At 40.8% G+C, this 14969-nt stretch overlaps 3 protein-coding genes across 8 annotated transcripts in view; 2 read left to right on the plus strand and 1 right to left on the minus strand.

Moving 5' to 3' along the window:
- Nucleotides 1-125: 125 nt before the first annotated feature.
- hspa4a (heat shock protein 4a) overlaps nt 126-14969 on the minus strand; it is a 73293-nt gene continuing 58449 nt past the window's right edge. For 2 of the 4 annotated variants that reach the window (XM_052046828.1, XM_052046829.1), the window contains exons 2-17: nt 7291-7415; nt 6842-6941; nt 6142-6275; nt 5824-6068; nt 5654-5730; nt 5390-5541; nt 5203-5309; nt 4325-4458; nt 3730-3911; nt 3035-3112; nt 2697-2846; nt 2175-2300; nt 1971-2078; nt 1729-1848; nt 1017-1178; nt 126-788 (exon numbers count right to left, since the gene is read on the minus strand). In XM_052046828.1, the coding sequence (XP_051902788.1) occupies nt 597-788; nt 1017-1178; nt 1729-1848; nt 1971-2078; nt 2175-2300; nt 2697-2846; nt 3035-3112; nt 3730-3911; nt 4325-4458; nt 5203-5309; nt 5390-5541; nt 5654-5730; nt 5824-6068; nt 6142-6275; nt 6842-6941; nt 7291-7410 (2187 nt within the window). In that variant the 5' untranslated portion in view covers nt 7411-7415 and the 3' untranslated portion in view covers nt 126-596. Of the gene's footprint in view, nt 789-1016; nt 1179-1728; nt 1849-1970; nt 2079-2174; nt 2301-2696; nt 2847-3034; nt 3113-3729; nt 3912-4324; nt 4459-5202; nt 5310-5389; nt 5542-5653; nt 5731-5823; nt 6069-6141; nt 6276-6841; nt 6942-7290; nt 7416-7808; nt 7950-8022; nt 8081-9203; nt 9611-14969 lie in introns of those variants that run through there. The other 2 variants (XM_052046826.1, XM_052046827.1) reach the window with 2 other exon arrangements.
- On the plus strand, nt 9946-12044 carry zcchc10 (zinc finger, CCHC domain containing 10). Its single transcript, XM_052046887.1, has 4 exons — nt 9946-10063; nt 10685-10846; nt 10982-11020; nt 11432-12044. Exons 1-4 carry the CDS (start codon nt 10023-10025, stop codon nt 11676-11678), a joined length of 489 nt encoding a protein of 162 aa, XP_051902847.1. The 5' UTR covers nt 9946-10022; the 3' UTR covers nt 11679-12044.
- aff4 (AF4/FMR2 family, member 4) overlaps nt 13447-14969 on the plus strand; it is a 30909-nt gene continuing 29386 nt past the window's right edge. For 2 of the 3 annotated variants that reach the window (XM_052046809.1, XM_052046808.1), the window contains exon 1: nt 13447-13773. The gene's annotated coding sequence lies outside the window, so the exon portion shown is untranslated. The remainder of the gene's footprint in view (nt 13774-14969) is intronic. The other variant, XM_052046810.1, reaches the window with a different exon arrangement.

The raw sequence follows: 14969 nt of genomic DNA on the forward strand, positions 1-14969 counted from the left end.
CCAAGACTGTGAATCTAAAACACATTAAGTTGGTTTTGTCTGTTCTCACCCACTCCCAGAGGTCCCTGGAATAAAAATATCATTATCTAGTTATAATTTCTTCTTCAATAAATGAAAAATATCACTTTATGGTCCTTGAGTTTTATTTGCTTTTTTGATGACTTGGCAACAAGAGCAGCACTTGGGCGAGCATTATGTAGAAAAAACAACCAGTGAAGAATCATACAACTAAATGAATGAGAAAAGCCATACAACAAACGAAATACTGTAAAGATAGTAAGCTGTTGTTGTTGGAACTCAGTACAAGCACATCCATCCTTTTAAATCAAAATACCAAAAAAAACAACAACATTGCTTTAAAGTGGATGAAAATGCACATTATGTTGAACTGCAAACATTCCAGACTCTTCAACTCGCCACATTACCTTGACAAATGACCTGCAACGATCTTTGCGTATCTGAGTGTGACCATTACAGATGCACTAGGCCGTAGTCATGAAGAAATAGAACAAGTCAATGAGAAGTACAGTATTGATAATGAAAACGCTGCTGGATCCTCACAAGTGCCACATAAGCGGGGCAAATGGCGCAAAAAGTTAGTCAATGTCCATTTCAGGGAGCTTGTTTTCTGCCGTTTTCTGCGCTGCGTCTGTTTTTTTGTCTGAGTTGGGGGGCTGTTCTGCTGTTCCCTCCTGCTCGTTGGTGGGCCCGTTGTCGGGCTTCTCCTTTGGCGGGTCCACCTTGGGCTTGGGCTTCGACAGCACGGGGTTGGATGCCGAGTAAAGCTCCTGTGGAGAAATAAAACAAATTCAATAATTGATATCAAGCTACGGTTAACTTCTCATTGTACTTGTTTGACAATAAGGAATGCTTCAAACGGTACTTTAAACATTATCTGACAAAATTACTGTTTTAAAATAAGAACAGTATGTCAATGCCCGTCACAAGATGGAACAGATTCTATTCCACATTGGAGGTTCAACTGGGTATGAAATAATTGGCCATGGCTTCCTGACCTTAGCCTTGGCTTGGATCTCGCTGACTTTGACCACCGGGTCCAGTGTCAGGTTTTGATTATTTTGCAGATTCATCTTGTTGTTCATCCACGCCATGGCATCGTTCACCTGCTTCTCTATGCGGGTCACTTCCAGCTCATCTAAATGCGCATACTGCTCATCCTGTACGGGAGATGACACGAGTCATTAAATAGTAACATGAGTCCTTTTTACATTTTACACACTGACAAACTTTAGTAGCATTTTCATTTTAATCAATCTACCACCCGTGTCTTGAAAAATAAAAATGGACACAAATGTGCTTCTTATGGGAGTTACGATTTTCAGCTATGTTGTTACAGGTCTAGAAGATAAATTACTGCTTCACCTCACCACTTATAAATGAATGTGCACCACGTCTTTGTTATTAGGCACAATTAAATCCATGATTGTGTCCCAACAGGCTCCTTCTCTTTCCACATACAAAATAAAACAATGTGAATATGATTTCAGCCATGCCGTCTTTTTTTTTGATAGGAATTAAATTCTTTGGGAAATAACCTGATAGAAAAGGTTGGAAAATGTTACGATAACCATCAAATAAATCACAAAGTAGGCAACACTGTACTTTTGCAAACTAGCCCAGTGGTTTGCAATCATGTTAGTGTAAGCAGCGCATGTCCGTGTGAGCTTGAATTAATCGATTTATCAGCCAGCCTTAGTCGATTGTTACCTTTGCTTTGTAGGCGTTGATGATCTTCATGTACATTTGGATTTGCCTGCCCAGCTCCTCAAACGCGCTCGGCCGCTCCTCAGCTTCTATGGCTCTCTCAACAATAGGCTGCCCGATTTTCTGTGGGCAAGATGCGACTTTTTATTGGACATTTTTAATTATTTATCAAGTAACTTTGGTTACCAAGGGACCGATCACAAGCAATGTCATTGCTGACAAATGGTTTCAATCAATACTGGTACCTTCAGTTCTGCCAATTTGTCAATGTAAACTTGCTTCTTTTCATCCTCTCCATCCTCATACAGCCAAGTCTCTGTGTCCTCCAATTTTAATGAGAATGCGTCACGATCCTGTGTGTAGATACACACATACAATAAATGACAAGTCTGCAAAATTGGAATCAAACAAATGCAGTTTTGAGAAATGTTTTAAAAATAATTTCCCACCGCTTCAGTGACAAACTTCTCCAAGGGGCCGAACAACTTGTCTCTCATCTCGTACACATACTCCTCCACGTTGTTCTTGGAGTCGTTCCTCTCCTTCTCCAACTTGTCTTGCATTATCATCTTGCCCTAGAGACATGACCAGTGAATGATGAAAATGGTCACTTCAGTTTAGGTGACAAAGGCAGATCGCAAAAACGTCAGGCATACAGTAGAACCTCCATTTTCTTCTTCCCCAATTTTGTTGTATCTGCACCGTGCAATGACAATAAAAGGTTTTTAATTCTATTCAAAGCAGTACATTTTTACAGGGGGCAGGGGGGGGGGGCACATAACATGGTGTCCTAAGGAAAGAATTATTTTAACATTACAAAAACATGGAAACCAACCAGGATTACATGTTTTGAACAATTTTCGAGTCACATTTATGTATTTATGTATTATTAAAATGAAGACCAACCTTTGCCTTAAGCATAACTACTCTGAATGCAGGCTGGACATGCCTGGTGCTTTTTAGAACCTTACCTCATTCTCCACAAACGTATTTAGCACATCAGTGGACAGCTGCCAGTACAAATTGGTCTCGATGGGCAGCTCCACCGTCTTTGTTTTCACTTTTGGCTTCTTTGCCTGAGGCTCGTTCTTTTTCTCCTGCTTGCCTTCCTCTGTCGCCGTCTGAAAATTACAAGTGGGGAATTGTTTCAAGATGGCACTTCATCCGAGTTTATCGCAACCCCCAGATGTTGTTTGTGCCCTCTACAGGCATCCGAGCAATCTGATTGGACGTCTTTTTCTTGGACACGGTACCAATTACGTTTAATTTGAATCAAGTTTTCACATAGAGCCAAGTGCACAACTTTTACCTCCATCTCTTCTGTGTCAACTTTCTTGTCTCCGCCAGGAGCTGCTCTTTGATCTTCCTGGTCTACTTGCATTTTGTTCTGATACAACAACAAACGGGCAAACATGATGTAAACGTGAGTCACCTCCTCCAGATATTCTGCAACAGTGTTAAGCATTAAGGAGGTACACATAAGTACCATACACCTTTTGCCATGACACTGAAAGACTTTGCTAATAATTTCCACAATATTAGACCTTTCTAATCATCAGTGATGCAATCACCCAGGCGAATGCACGCCTGATTGTATGATTCTTGGCTATCTTTTCAGCATGGCTGCATCAATGGACGAAAAACGACAATCTGTATGGCAGTACCACCGATTGTAACGTCAATAACCAGGGAAGCATTTAGAGAGAATAAAAGGGAAATCCCTGTACCTGCCTGCTACATTCCATTGTGATGACAAAACCGCACTTTCAAGGTGTGAGCCGATGGGCCGTGTGAAAGAGTCTTTTTTTCTCTCTTTTACACCGCCAGCAAAAGCCACTGGGTTTTTTTTGCTCTTTTTGTCATTGTACTGCTCAAGCGGCACCCTCCCAGAGTAGGGGGCCAAAGTTGACCGAGCAACTTCTCAGGCGGCATCATAACATTCAACGAGGAGGGACACTGCAAAAGAGAACTTTTGTCTCAAGTCCAACTCAATATGACACACACCTCCTCATCCTTTCCCGTCTGGTCGGTCTCCATGGGCTCCTCTCCATCTGTCGCTTTCAGCACCTCGGTGAGGGAAGCGCCGGACACGCCGAACAAGCCGTGAATGTTGACTCGAACTTTGACCTTCACCTTGGCACTCTCTCCCGACGACTGAGGGACCACGTTTTGGATCAGGAACTGCCCTTTGGGGACGAGATGGAAATGGTTAGCCCGTCTCCTCCATGTCTGACACACAATGATTCATCTCCAACCTCCAAGAAATACCTCTGCCTCTAACTGTATGCAAATAAAAACTGTCAGCATTATTCTATTTGCACAAGCAAACTGGTTAACCACGGATGCAATCCCATCAAATCTTTTTCGTTCCAAACTTTGCATTCTACTTTGGATCTAGAAAAAAATCCTAAATGCCTGAAGAGTGTTGTAAGGGTGTTGAAACTTAAAAATAAATTTTAATATTTAAAAAAAAATCATGCTAAAACCTTTGAAGCCAGTCAGTTCCATTTTGGAATGCCAATTAACTGAGCATGATGAGATTTCCATCCTCATCATAAATTTGGGTGATTGTTGAAGCACACTGGCAGGCATACTTTACCTATGGAGGTGTTAGGGTACGATAGTTCCTTGGGGTTGTTGTAGTATGCTTCAAGAAGGAAGGCCTCCTTCCGATAAAAGGTCAACATTTTGGTGAAGGGAGAGGCGTGATTCTTGGGGAATACCTCACAATCACTGTCAAGAACAAGACGGGATCAGGTCAAGAGAATGTGATTATTAAAAAAAAGGATGTTATTCTACTGACAGGGAGTGGAGGATAAAGTAGAAATGCATAGCTGTAGACAACAACAGAATACTTCTCTGGATATTCTTGTGCACATGGATAAAAGGACAAATAGAGCTGCTCAATCCAATTTGATAGTTTGAACTCGTTTCAGAAATCAATTTCTTATTTGCAAGCTACCCACTTTTTAGGAAGTGTTTTTGGCATTATCTTGAGATTTTTGTCACCTATATACCAGTGTGCATAGTTACATGCATATGCATAATTTAACCACAAAAACAAATTTGCCAAAATTCATCATGGCAAGCAAGGTTCCCAGGTCTAATATCAGCAATAGATAGAGATTTATTACTGGACTTATTACACATTTTTTTAAAGGTGAATGGAGGACATTTCGTAGGTGTATAAATGTCAGTCAATAATCAAGATGGCGATGACATTTTGGACATTCATCCACCCAATTTATTTTGTGATGATCATGACTTATGGGTGAGCTGGAGCCTGGGAATCTCACATGTATGTTTTTGGACAACGTATCAACTCAAATGAGATTGGAACCCAGCACTTCAGAACGGACAGGCCAAAACGCTAACCATGTGACCTAAATGCTGCCCATGTGAACATGTTCAAATGTGACATTTTCGACAATCATGAATGCATGTCAATTCAATACAAAACAAACAAAAAAATCTTACCTCAGTCCTTCTTCCGCTGCTGAGCTCCATTTAAATGAGATTGAATAAGGGACAACGTCCGTGATGGAGAACTCTTTGACTTTTAAGGCCGGAGACAAGATGGCACACTGAGAGGGGGAAGAACATTTGCAGATTGCCATTCAAACTGTATGGGAGGAACCAAAACTTGCATTTCGACATACAGTACCTGCAGCGCACAGCCTCTGACCACAGCCTCATCTGCATTCAAAGTGGTGCTCAGCTCTTTGCCGAAGAACTTGCTGATGCGTTCCTTGATGGCGGGAATTCTGGAGGCGCCGCCGACAATCTCTACCGCGTACACGTCTTCTTTCCTCAACTCTGAGCACACAGAGGATGAGAACAACGTTGATCGCTACTTCATTTGACCGCATTGGTTGTACACGTGCTGACAATGGACAATCCAGCAAGTATTAAAGTGGGATGCACTCACTAGCTTGTTCCATGACACTGCGCAGGGGGTCCTCCACTTTGGCCAGCAGCCCCGCACACTTCTCCTCAAACTGACCTCTGCGGACATCAAACAAAACAGTAACTATGACGGCTAATGGTGGGGAGTATTTTGGATGACGCTAACACACATGGAGTTTATTTGTATTTCACCTGTTGAGTTTGCTGGACACGTCAATGTCATTCATGAAGCACTCAATGTTAAGGGGCAGGTCGGACGAGTTGGCGCTCATCAGCTTCTTGAGCTTCTCGCACTCCTGGTAGAGGCGCACCAGCGCGCGGGGCTTGGACCTGACATCCAGCTTGTACTTCTTGGCAAAGTCCTCGCAGAAGTGGCTCACCAGAATGTCATCAAAGTCCTTCCCGCCCAGCTCGGAGTCGAACGCAGTCGCAAGGATCTGGAAAAACGAGCAGATATTTGGTCGCTAAGCATGTCTGTGAGATTGTACAGCTCCAACCTTAAATATTCACCTTCAGCTTTCCCGTGTTGAACGCACAAACGGACACCTGGTAACCTGAGTGGCCCACATCGACAAACACAACTATCCTGGGCTTCTCTTCTGGACCTGGTAGGTCCTGCTTGTAGATGCCATAAGCCAGAGTTACTGCAATACACAGACAATCAGAATTTGCAGTCTCTCTGCTCATCATTGCAACAATGCACCGCCCTAAATGGACTTTGCTGAACAATATGCCCGAATAAATGGAACAGGCTTCTTCAATTATTGCTAGAAGGCAAAAAATGGCAACTGAATCGTGAGAGGGACTTGGTAGTTGCTTGATTAGGTTTGTGGGAGTGTGTATGGAAAAGCATTCAATCAAGTTTTCAGCATGTCAGTGAAACTATGTAGTCATACCAGAGTGGCGTACATGACTGTGTGATTCATATTCAACAATAGCATTTAAGCTACACAATTAAACATTTGGGTCTCAACTCATTAGAGAGCTTTGTGAACAATTTTCCTCAACACAAAATAAAGAAAAATAGAAATAACCGAGGGTCAAACTGTATTCAATTAATATCAAGTGTCACGCTTTTTAAAAATGTTATTTGTACTGTATATTTTTTTTAGGCCGAACAAAAGATGCTCACTGAACAGAGGTCTTATGAGCTACGCTGGCCTACCCTAAACTTTAGATTACACGACTGAAGGGGTGTGTGTTTATGTACCAGCTGTGGTCTCGTTCATTAGTCGCAGACAGTTGAGGCCGGCAATCTGGGCGGCATTCATGACAGACCTCCTCTCTATGTCGGTGAAATAACAGGGAACCTTTGGAGAGAAAAGTCACATGAGCTTGTCTGTTTAGCTCTGGGATTTCCAAGAGGAGAATGAGGGCTGCAAGAAAACAGACTTGTGAAAATGTAGGTGGCGACTATGAGCCACTTGCCTAGAACCCACCAAAAACAACAATAAAAATCTAAACATGAATGATGATCCTGGGCTTGACACTCAGATAAACAACGTGAAGCGCTCCAAGCTAAATAGCCACAAAGAAAGCCAGCAATGTATTTACAACTCTTGGAAATGTGTGTGTTTTTTAAAAATGTATTTGAGTTTAAGGCTTTTTGTGGCTCAATTGACTCCTACTATATCGTGGTAATGAGGCGTAGTTGCTTACAGAGATGACACAGTCGGCCACTGGTTTCTTCAGGTCGCTCTCAGCCGTCTCCTTCAGCTTGGTCAGCAGCATGCCGGTCACCTGCTCCACGCTGAACAACTTCTCTTCCTCCATGTACATCACCTGACATTCAGGAAGTTTTTCATTAAGCATACAATATCATGAGGGCCCCGGGAATGAAAAAAAAAAAGTGAAATATCCAAAATACACAGGTTCTGTAAATATGCGAACTTCCAAACGGATAATTTCAGGTTGAAATATCATCAGTCACCGCTAGATGGCAAACATGTCTTAGTTGCGCTTACATAAGTTCTTTTTTTTTGTAGATTTGGTATGATATGCAGGACATAGTACCTCAACAGTATTAAATTGTGGGGAAAAAATAGTTCTTGTACTTAATGTTGCTTTCTTGTCCAGCATTTTTGTGCCATTCTTGAATCAGCTTTTTTATATATATTTTTGCAGGCCCTTCGCACAGGGAAAAAAAATACAGGAAGTGGTTATTTTGCACATCTCACCTTAATGCCTGTAGACCCAGAGGGCATCTGCGCAAGGTCGTACACCAACTTGGACTTGGCCGACTGAACATAAGGATCTGAGAAGGCCCGGCCATGGAATCGCTTGAAGCCCTGAACTGTATTATGACAGTTGGTCACCACCTGGATGCAAGGAGTGAAGGATGAACATGACATGGTTCACCGAGTATGTAGTTTTGGCAGAGGACATGCTCACCTGGCTCTTCGCAGCAGCTCCTATGGATCGATTGCGTGGCCCGAATGAGACGAATGACCTGAGAACATAAATAAGTTGAGTTACAGAACATGTTTAGGTCATCTACACGAGCATGACCAGAGGGATGTTTGGGGGGGGGGGGGGGGTCCTTCATCTGTGTGTGTGTGTGGGGGGGGGGGGGTCTCCTCAATCGTCATTGATTCCTTTTTTTGGGAGGGAGTGTCCAATCAACCTACCATACATGTTTTTGGCATGTGGGAGGCAACTGGAGCACCCAGAGTTAATTCAACAGTTTTCATGATTTAATTATTCTCACGGTTAAAATATTACATGATAAAAGTGTAGTATATACTGAAGCAATTTACGTTACGATTACATTTAAGAGATTTTTCCCTCAATTAAAAAAAATCAATACTGTTCTCATAATAAAGCATGCTTCAAATAAGATGAAACGTTATAAACGTAAATTAACGTAATCATACATAATTTACATAAACCTTGTCAAACGATATTATTCTAAATCATCTTACTTTTAAAGTGCTACCTTACTTTTAAAGGGCTAACGGAATCAAGAAATATCACAGTGTCATGTATCGACATGTCGAATAATACAGAATAATACCTAAATCTCAGAAGGTTTTAAGCAAAAATATACTATTCACAGCAAAGTTATTTCCGTAAGTATTGCTAGAATTTTCTAACAAGCATGGCCTACAGTCGTCACCTTGGAAGCGCGGAATGTTACAACAAAACACACCAGTCGGGCGGTGCTTGAGCCACCCAGTGTTAGTAACGCAAATATACAGAACCGCACCGCCCGCCAGCGGTAACCAGAATAGAGCCTCCAAATGTACAGTTAATAAAAACTATGATCGTGGCTAACAAAGCTAGCTCGAATGGCCGAACGTGGTTACAAGGTGAACACGATGCGAGCTGTAACCACATTCATGCAATGTGACAGTTGTAAGATTTGGGGGAAAACAAAACAGCGTTCATTTAACCTTTAAACCGGTATAGTTACTTAAAGCATTTAAAAGAGAAGTCAAGTTTAGCTACTAGCAGCGAGTCACAAAAAACGCTGCGTTCACGTGCAACGTTATTACCCCGACACCGGTGGGGCCAACTATGAATCAAAATAAATTACCTTTGTCAGGAAATATAACTCACTGACAGGTACTTACGGTGTGCATCTGTCGCTGAACTCGTTCGCGATGGTCTCGATCCCACCGGCTCGGGCTACAGCGACATAGCAGCTTTGAAAGCCCAAATCAAATCCCACCACAGACATCTCCGAGCCGAGTCTTCAAACTTCACTTGAGTCGTTAAGTACACTGGTGTTAACAATAGACACGTGTACGCCTCCGGTTATACAATGGTGCAAAAGTGCAGCGAAGTAGTTTCAAGGCTCCGTTAAATTGGGTTAAGGTAACCTGTAATCATAATCCTCACCGTTGACCGGTGGCTCCGATCTGTGCTGGCTTGCCTGTCTGCAGTTTCAATTGCGGTCTACGTCAAATCACGTCACCAGGTCGCGCGAGATCTGGGTCTTTCCAGAAACATCGTTCTGGATCTTTCGAAAGGTGTGACAACTTTGCTATTCTCCATAGTCCACGAATGTGTTTGTAGAATATTTTTAAGTACGTCCTGTTATTAGTGTGCATATATTTGAACATGTAACTAATTAATTTTCAAGTTGAATAAGTCATGCTGTAAATTCATGTAAAATACAGCAGTTTGTTTCAGCTATGGTTGATTTTGTTCCAATTAATAAGATTGATATTTTATAAAGTACACACAGATATTCCACAGATGCAAATTAATACAATTGCACTGTGTACATTATAGTGCAACAACATGCCACCCAATGCAGAATGCTAATGCGGGTGGCTTGTTCATTGTTAAGTGTAGTACACTATCTTTGCTCAAGAGGACGCAAGGTAAACTTTATCGTTAAAACTAGAGCTGCATTTTTCCAACGAAGAAGTTAAGTACAACTCAACATGGCGACTCCCATGCATAGAATAATTGCCAGGCGGCAAGCGTGAGTATTATACAAAAAAATACCCATTTACGCAATTTGACTGTTTGGGGTTTTTTTTTCATACTAAATGATATTTTGCTGAAATGGTTCATGCTAAATGTCAACGCTACCAGGTTTAAATGGAGCTCAAAACGCTGCGCTGTCTTCCGCGTCTTTCAACATTGTTTAAACGAAGAGCATCACCTATTCATCGCTTCATCATCCTAATTTCAAAAATAATGTTGCTACAATTCGTTTTCCTATTTTCGGTACAGTGTTATAGCTATATTTATTCAAACCCAGTATACGCCGTTGCATTAAAACACACATGGCTTGACCTCATTCTGTCACGTCATAACAAAAAAAAGCTTAATGTTTTTTTAATTCCGATATTGTTTTTCCAATGTCGCAACAATCTATTCAAATAAGAGGAAGAAAATTAACATAAATTAGACTAGTATTGTAAGAGAGGAGCGGAAATGTATATACTTCAGAACTTTTGAGGAAATTAACAAATTGTCAAGTGGCAGAAGCCACTGTGCTACTCTTACTAATTGTTACAAATACATTCATTCAAAAGGCCTATTGGAAACAGTGAAGACTACTTACTTATTCAATTTGTTGTTTTACGGTCACCTTTAGGGAAGCTAACAAACAACACGTGCGTTGTCAGAAGTGTTTGGAGATGGGACACTGGACATATGAATGTACCGGGAAGCGGAAATATGTGCATAGACCCTCAAGAACAGTTGAGATGAAGAAAAAGCTGAAGGAAGTTGAGAATCAACCCAGGAGCATCACTGGGTAAGGCAACTCCTGCTGCGTCACATTTTGCAACACAAGGGTAGAGCTGTCTCCCACTGAGATAAATTTCTGATACTGAAATATGCGTGAACATATGTGATTATGAGTTACAAGCTGTTTTCTTTCTCCCCGCAGACCAGGACAACAAAGCTCCAGTGAAAAGAAAACTAAGAAGTAAGTTGCCTTTGAATTTGTGTCTTGATGTGAAATATGCTCCCGCCATCTAGTGATGAGAGTGTGAAGTGCCCACATATTTCAACTTTTGCTTGCCCTTATGTACAGTGCTGTTGGAGTCCCCTATAATTAAAGTTGAATTGAGTTTGAAAACTCACTCAGCTTTTTGTTGTTTAACATTTCTCATGTCAACTGGTAGATTGGGTTACTATTTGTTTTTTTCATATTGAAAATGCTTTGTGTATCAGGTGATTTATTTTCTTTATGAATATCGTAGTAATACCCATAATTGCAATCTGACATTCCCATACTGTTTCACCTCTATCCTACTGCATCCTCCTTTCTGAGTTCACTTCCATTTTACTGTTGGTATTGATGTGTTTCCTTTACTTGGTGCCACCTTGCTCCTAGAGCTAAAGACTCGAGTGGGACCAGTAGCGATTCGGGCAGCTCATCCAGTGACTCATCCTCAGACAGCAGCGATTCCTCCAGCTCATCTTCAGACGACGATGACAGCAGCAGCAGCAGCAGCGACGATGACGACAGCTCATCTTCTTCTTCCACCTCTTCGTCGTCGTCATCCTCGGACAGCTCAGACTCTGAAAGTGGCAGCGATTCAGATCAGGGACCTCCAAAGAAAAGGAAGAAAAAGAAATGAGGATGAGATGGTTGTAATAGTGTGATATGTTCTTGTTTTAGCAGTCTATATTCCTGCATTTACTCAGCGCTGATGATGTGGAAAACTGCTTGTACAGTTTTGTTAGAAATTTACAAAAAGATGATTTTGGATGATTAATAACATGTTCTTTTCTAGTTCTGCTCAGGGCAGCTGTGCAAGCTATCCGAGGTGTATAGGCTTTTTTTCTGTTTTTTTCTAATTCCGTCTTCATCTGTCAAGCTTCATCTCTGCAGCTTGCAACCTCACCTACGCTATAGAAATTACATTATGGAAACTGTTAAAAGACACAGAATAAATTAAAAAAATTTGCCTAGCCTTACCTGATTTTTTTTTCAATCAAATTAATACTGTACTGTAATGTTTCATTTTGGATTCACCCATCTCAACAGATTTTAATTTTGTTTGTTCCTGGTAATGTAAAGGCTAACGCAAGTGCAAGATTGTTTAAAAAAAATTGTGCACCTTTTGACAGAAATGTTTAATTTGATATATACAGGTATGTATATAATATATATATATATATATATATATAATATATATTCTTGATGTGGTGAATTGTGTTTAAATAATTTGAAATCTTTCAATAATACACATACAATTTTGATCAAGCAACAGAAATAGTTTTCTGCAATATTAAGTTATTGAAATGCTCCTGTACAGCAGATCAATTAACAAGGAATCAATACATTTTAATGGAGTAATACAATTGGACTCAATTACTATATTAAATACGTGAAATAAAATGTTTCATATACATTTTTACCTTACCTGTTTATGCAAATGACTATTTGATACAATTTATTAGATTGCTTCATAGACTTAGGCTGTAGTTTTCATTGTTATCTGTAGGGGCGCTAAAATGATATAAATACGCTGGATGAAACTGCATGATGTTAGGACAGTGATTCATAACCTTGTTAAAGGTACCGAACCCAACCAGTTCATATGCACATTCACTGAACACTTCATTAGTGAAAAATAAAAATATGATTTTATGCAAATTCAAGACATTAAAAATGCATTTATTAAAAACTGAAAAAAGTAAACACAATTAATTGTATTATGAAGTATAATTGTTTTAAAATTGTGCACAAAATGAACCAGCCAGCGATGGCCAAGCGGGCGTATCCTAACCAATTGACATGTTGAGTTTGGTGTGTCTTAACCTCCATGGCAGAGGCTCTGTCGAACCCCTGAGACTGATTCACCGAAACCCTAGGGTTCGATCGAACCCAGGTTAAGAAACACTATGGTAGGATGTTGCGGCGTTTGAAGACCAAAATGCCAAATTAATATTCTGTTTTATACGAAAAAAAGCTTTTTATTTTTTAATTAATATATTTATTTGAAAGATAATCACGAGCAGGAAATTATTCAATTGACAGCGCCAGTGAACGTTTTTAAATTGTTTATATATCGTGACGAACAACCTGAATTGACGTCATCACTTGAGATATGCACGTCACCGATATGTTGCATTTTGATTAGGAATTATCACTGTCAATGAATGAACGCGTTGCCTCTTGTCGGTCACCTTTTGAGAATGTCTCTCTTTAGCTCACCTTCTCGTTGTTATTGGTGACAATCAAAATCAAATTATACTTATTTATTTGACGTATTAATCATCCCGAACACTCACATGAGGTGTATTTTGGGTTAAGAGGTGCGAACTTTACTGCTGATAGCAACTTGTCGCTTGTGTTGACATGGGTTTGCGTGCAGTTAAAATGTCCGATGGCACTGAACGCAACACAAGCTCGCTGTCCTCCATGCATCCATTCCTGTCTGTGGTACCTGCTGACTGCTGAACTAAGCTAGCAGCATTACCTTAGGAGGCACTTCTTTCCTGGAATCCAAACATGAACGAAGGTCCGAAAAAATGATTTTAATTAGGGTCTCTCCCGAGAAGTGAACCCTAATCGAGGAAGAGATGGGGGCCGTCTGTTGGGGTGTACCGTCTTAGCTGTTACGGCGTTTTGCTGGGTCCATTTTGCGTGTAATTGGAAGTGGAAAAGACAAAGAAAAGAAGCTTTCCAATAGCTAGAATGGTTTGGGCCTAAAAAGAAGACAAGAGGTAAGGATGCCGGATGTTCCCAAACTGCGTGTTTTATTGTTTGGCTTTTCGCAGTGGTTGGCAACGTTTGCAGCGAGTGTTAATAAAAGTGGTTGCGGAAATGTTAAATGTTTTGCGAGCTTGTTAGCCGTTAGCTTCGCTCCCCTCCCAACTACCAGCGAATTGGGCTAGCCAGTTATGCTCATGCCTATATGCAGGTAGGGAGGGAGCACTTCGCATCTGCTAAATGTTGCTGGATGGTTTGAATAAATATTGATACGTTAGTCTAATTTTACGTTACGTTTTAAATGCGCAATGGACATTTTAATCCATTTGCCAACGTTAACCGATAACTTTAAACATGACTTTTAACGTTGAATTTCATCCGGAGCAATACTAATGTGTATTAAACAAAAACAAAAACAAAAACGAAATCAACGCTTTTACGACCTCCGAACGAGAGTTGCAACAACCATTTACCCATTTACCTTGGTCACTGTCTGTTTTGTTTTATCTAAGTAGGGACGTGACATTTTCCCCCAACAAAAAACAATGTCACCGGAAACCGCTGGAATAGGGAAAGAACACGGTGTTTATATTTGTCAGTATCTTAAAGAATTAAGGAAGTTCTGAAATTTTAAATGCTTCATATTGCGGACACAAATGTTGGTAACTTTGTCCATTGTTACAATGGAAATGGCCTGTATGTGAGTGTCCGTGCGAAGCGGTGTGCGGCTGTTTACGGACAAGCAAGCGCAAGGAGAAGCATTTTGAGTCGAGAGTAAGCATAGGGAACGATTATGTGTGCCATAAAAGCCATCTCTGCACTGCGACCCCCGCCTGTTTATTGTTAGCTAACTAGATTCCTTCACCATAGCTGGCAACTGACGCTCTCATGCGCCAATTCAGGGTTAGGTGCCCCAAACTTTGGCAACCTAACATTTTAGACATACAGGTTGGATGTAAATTCGTCTGAATGCCCGTCCCCTAAAACTCTAAACATTGACCAGGACAGGTCAATATAAATAATAGAGGTAGCTATCAACACTTAGGTATCCCGCCGTGCGTGCAACAAACATCCAAAAACTGTATGTACGTCATCAAATTGAAAACGAGGTGACCAAATTGAAAACGAGGTGACGGGAGATTCCACTGTGCATCACATCCAATAATGGATGCAGAAAACGCGTTTTTAACATGCCACATATTTTTTTAGA

This window comes from Hippocampus zosterae, chromosome 16 (assembly GCF_025434085.1).
Source record: "Hippocampus zosterae strain Florida chromosome 16, ASM2543408v3, whole genome shotgun sequence".
In the NCBI taxonomy this organism is placed as follows: Eukaryota; Metazoa; Chordata; class Actinopteri; order Syngnathiformes; family Syngnathidae; genus Hippocampus; species Hippocampus zosterae.

What these genes read in the sequence shown, in the direction of transcription:
- zcchc10 (XM_052046887.1), top strand. Translation starts at nt 10,023, where the DNA reads ATGGCGACTCCCATGCATAGAATAATTGCCAGGCGGCAAGC. An exon ending in ATAATTGCCAGGCGGCAAGC is followed by an intron (nt 10,064 to 10,684) that starts GTGAGTATTATA and finishes GGTCACCTTTAG; the next exon opens with GGAAGCTAACAAACAACACG. An exon ending in AGTGAAAAGAAAACTAAGAA is followed by an intron (nt 11,021 to 11,431) that starts GTAAGTTGCCTT and finishes CCTTGCTCCTAG; the next exon opens with AGCTAAAGACTCGAGTGGGA.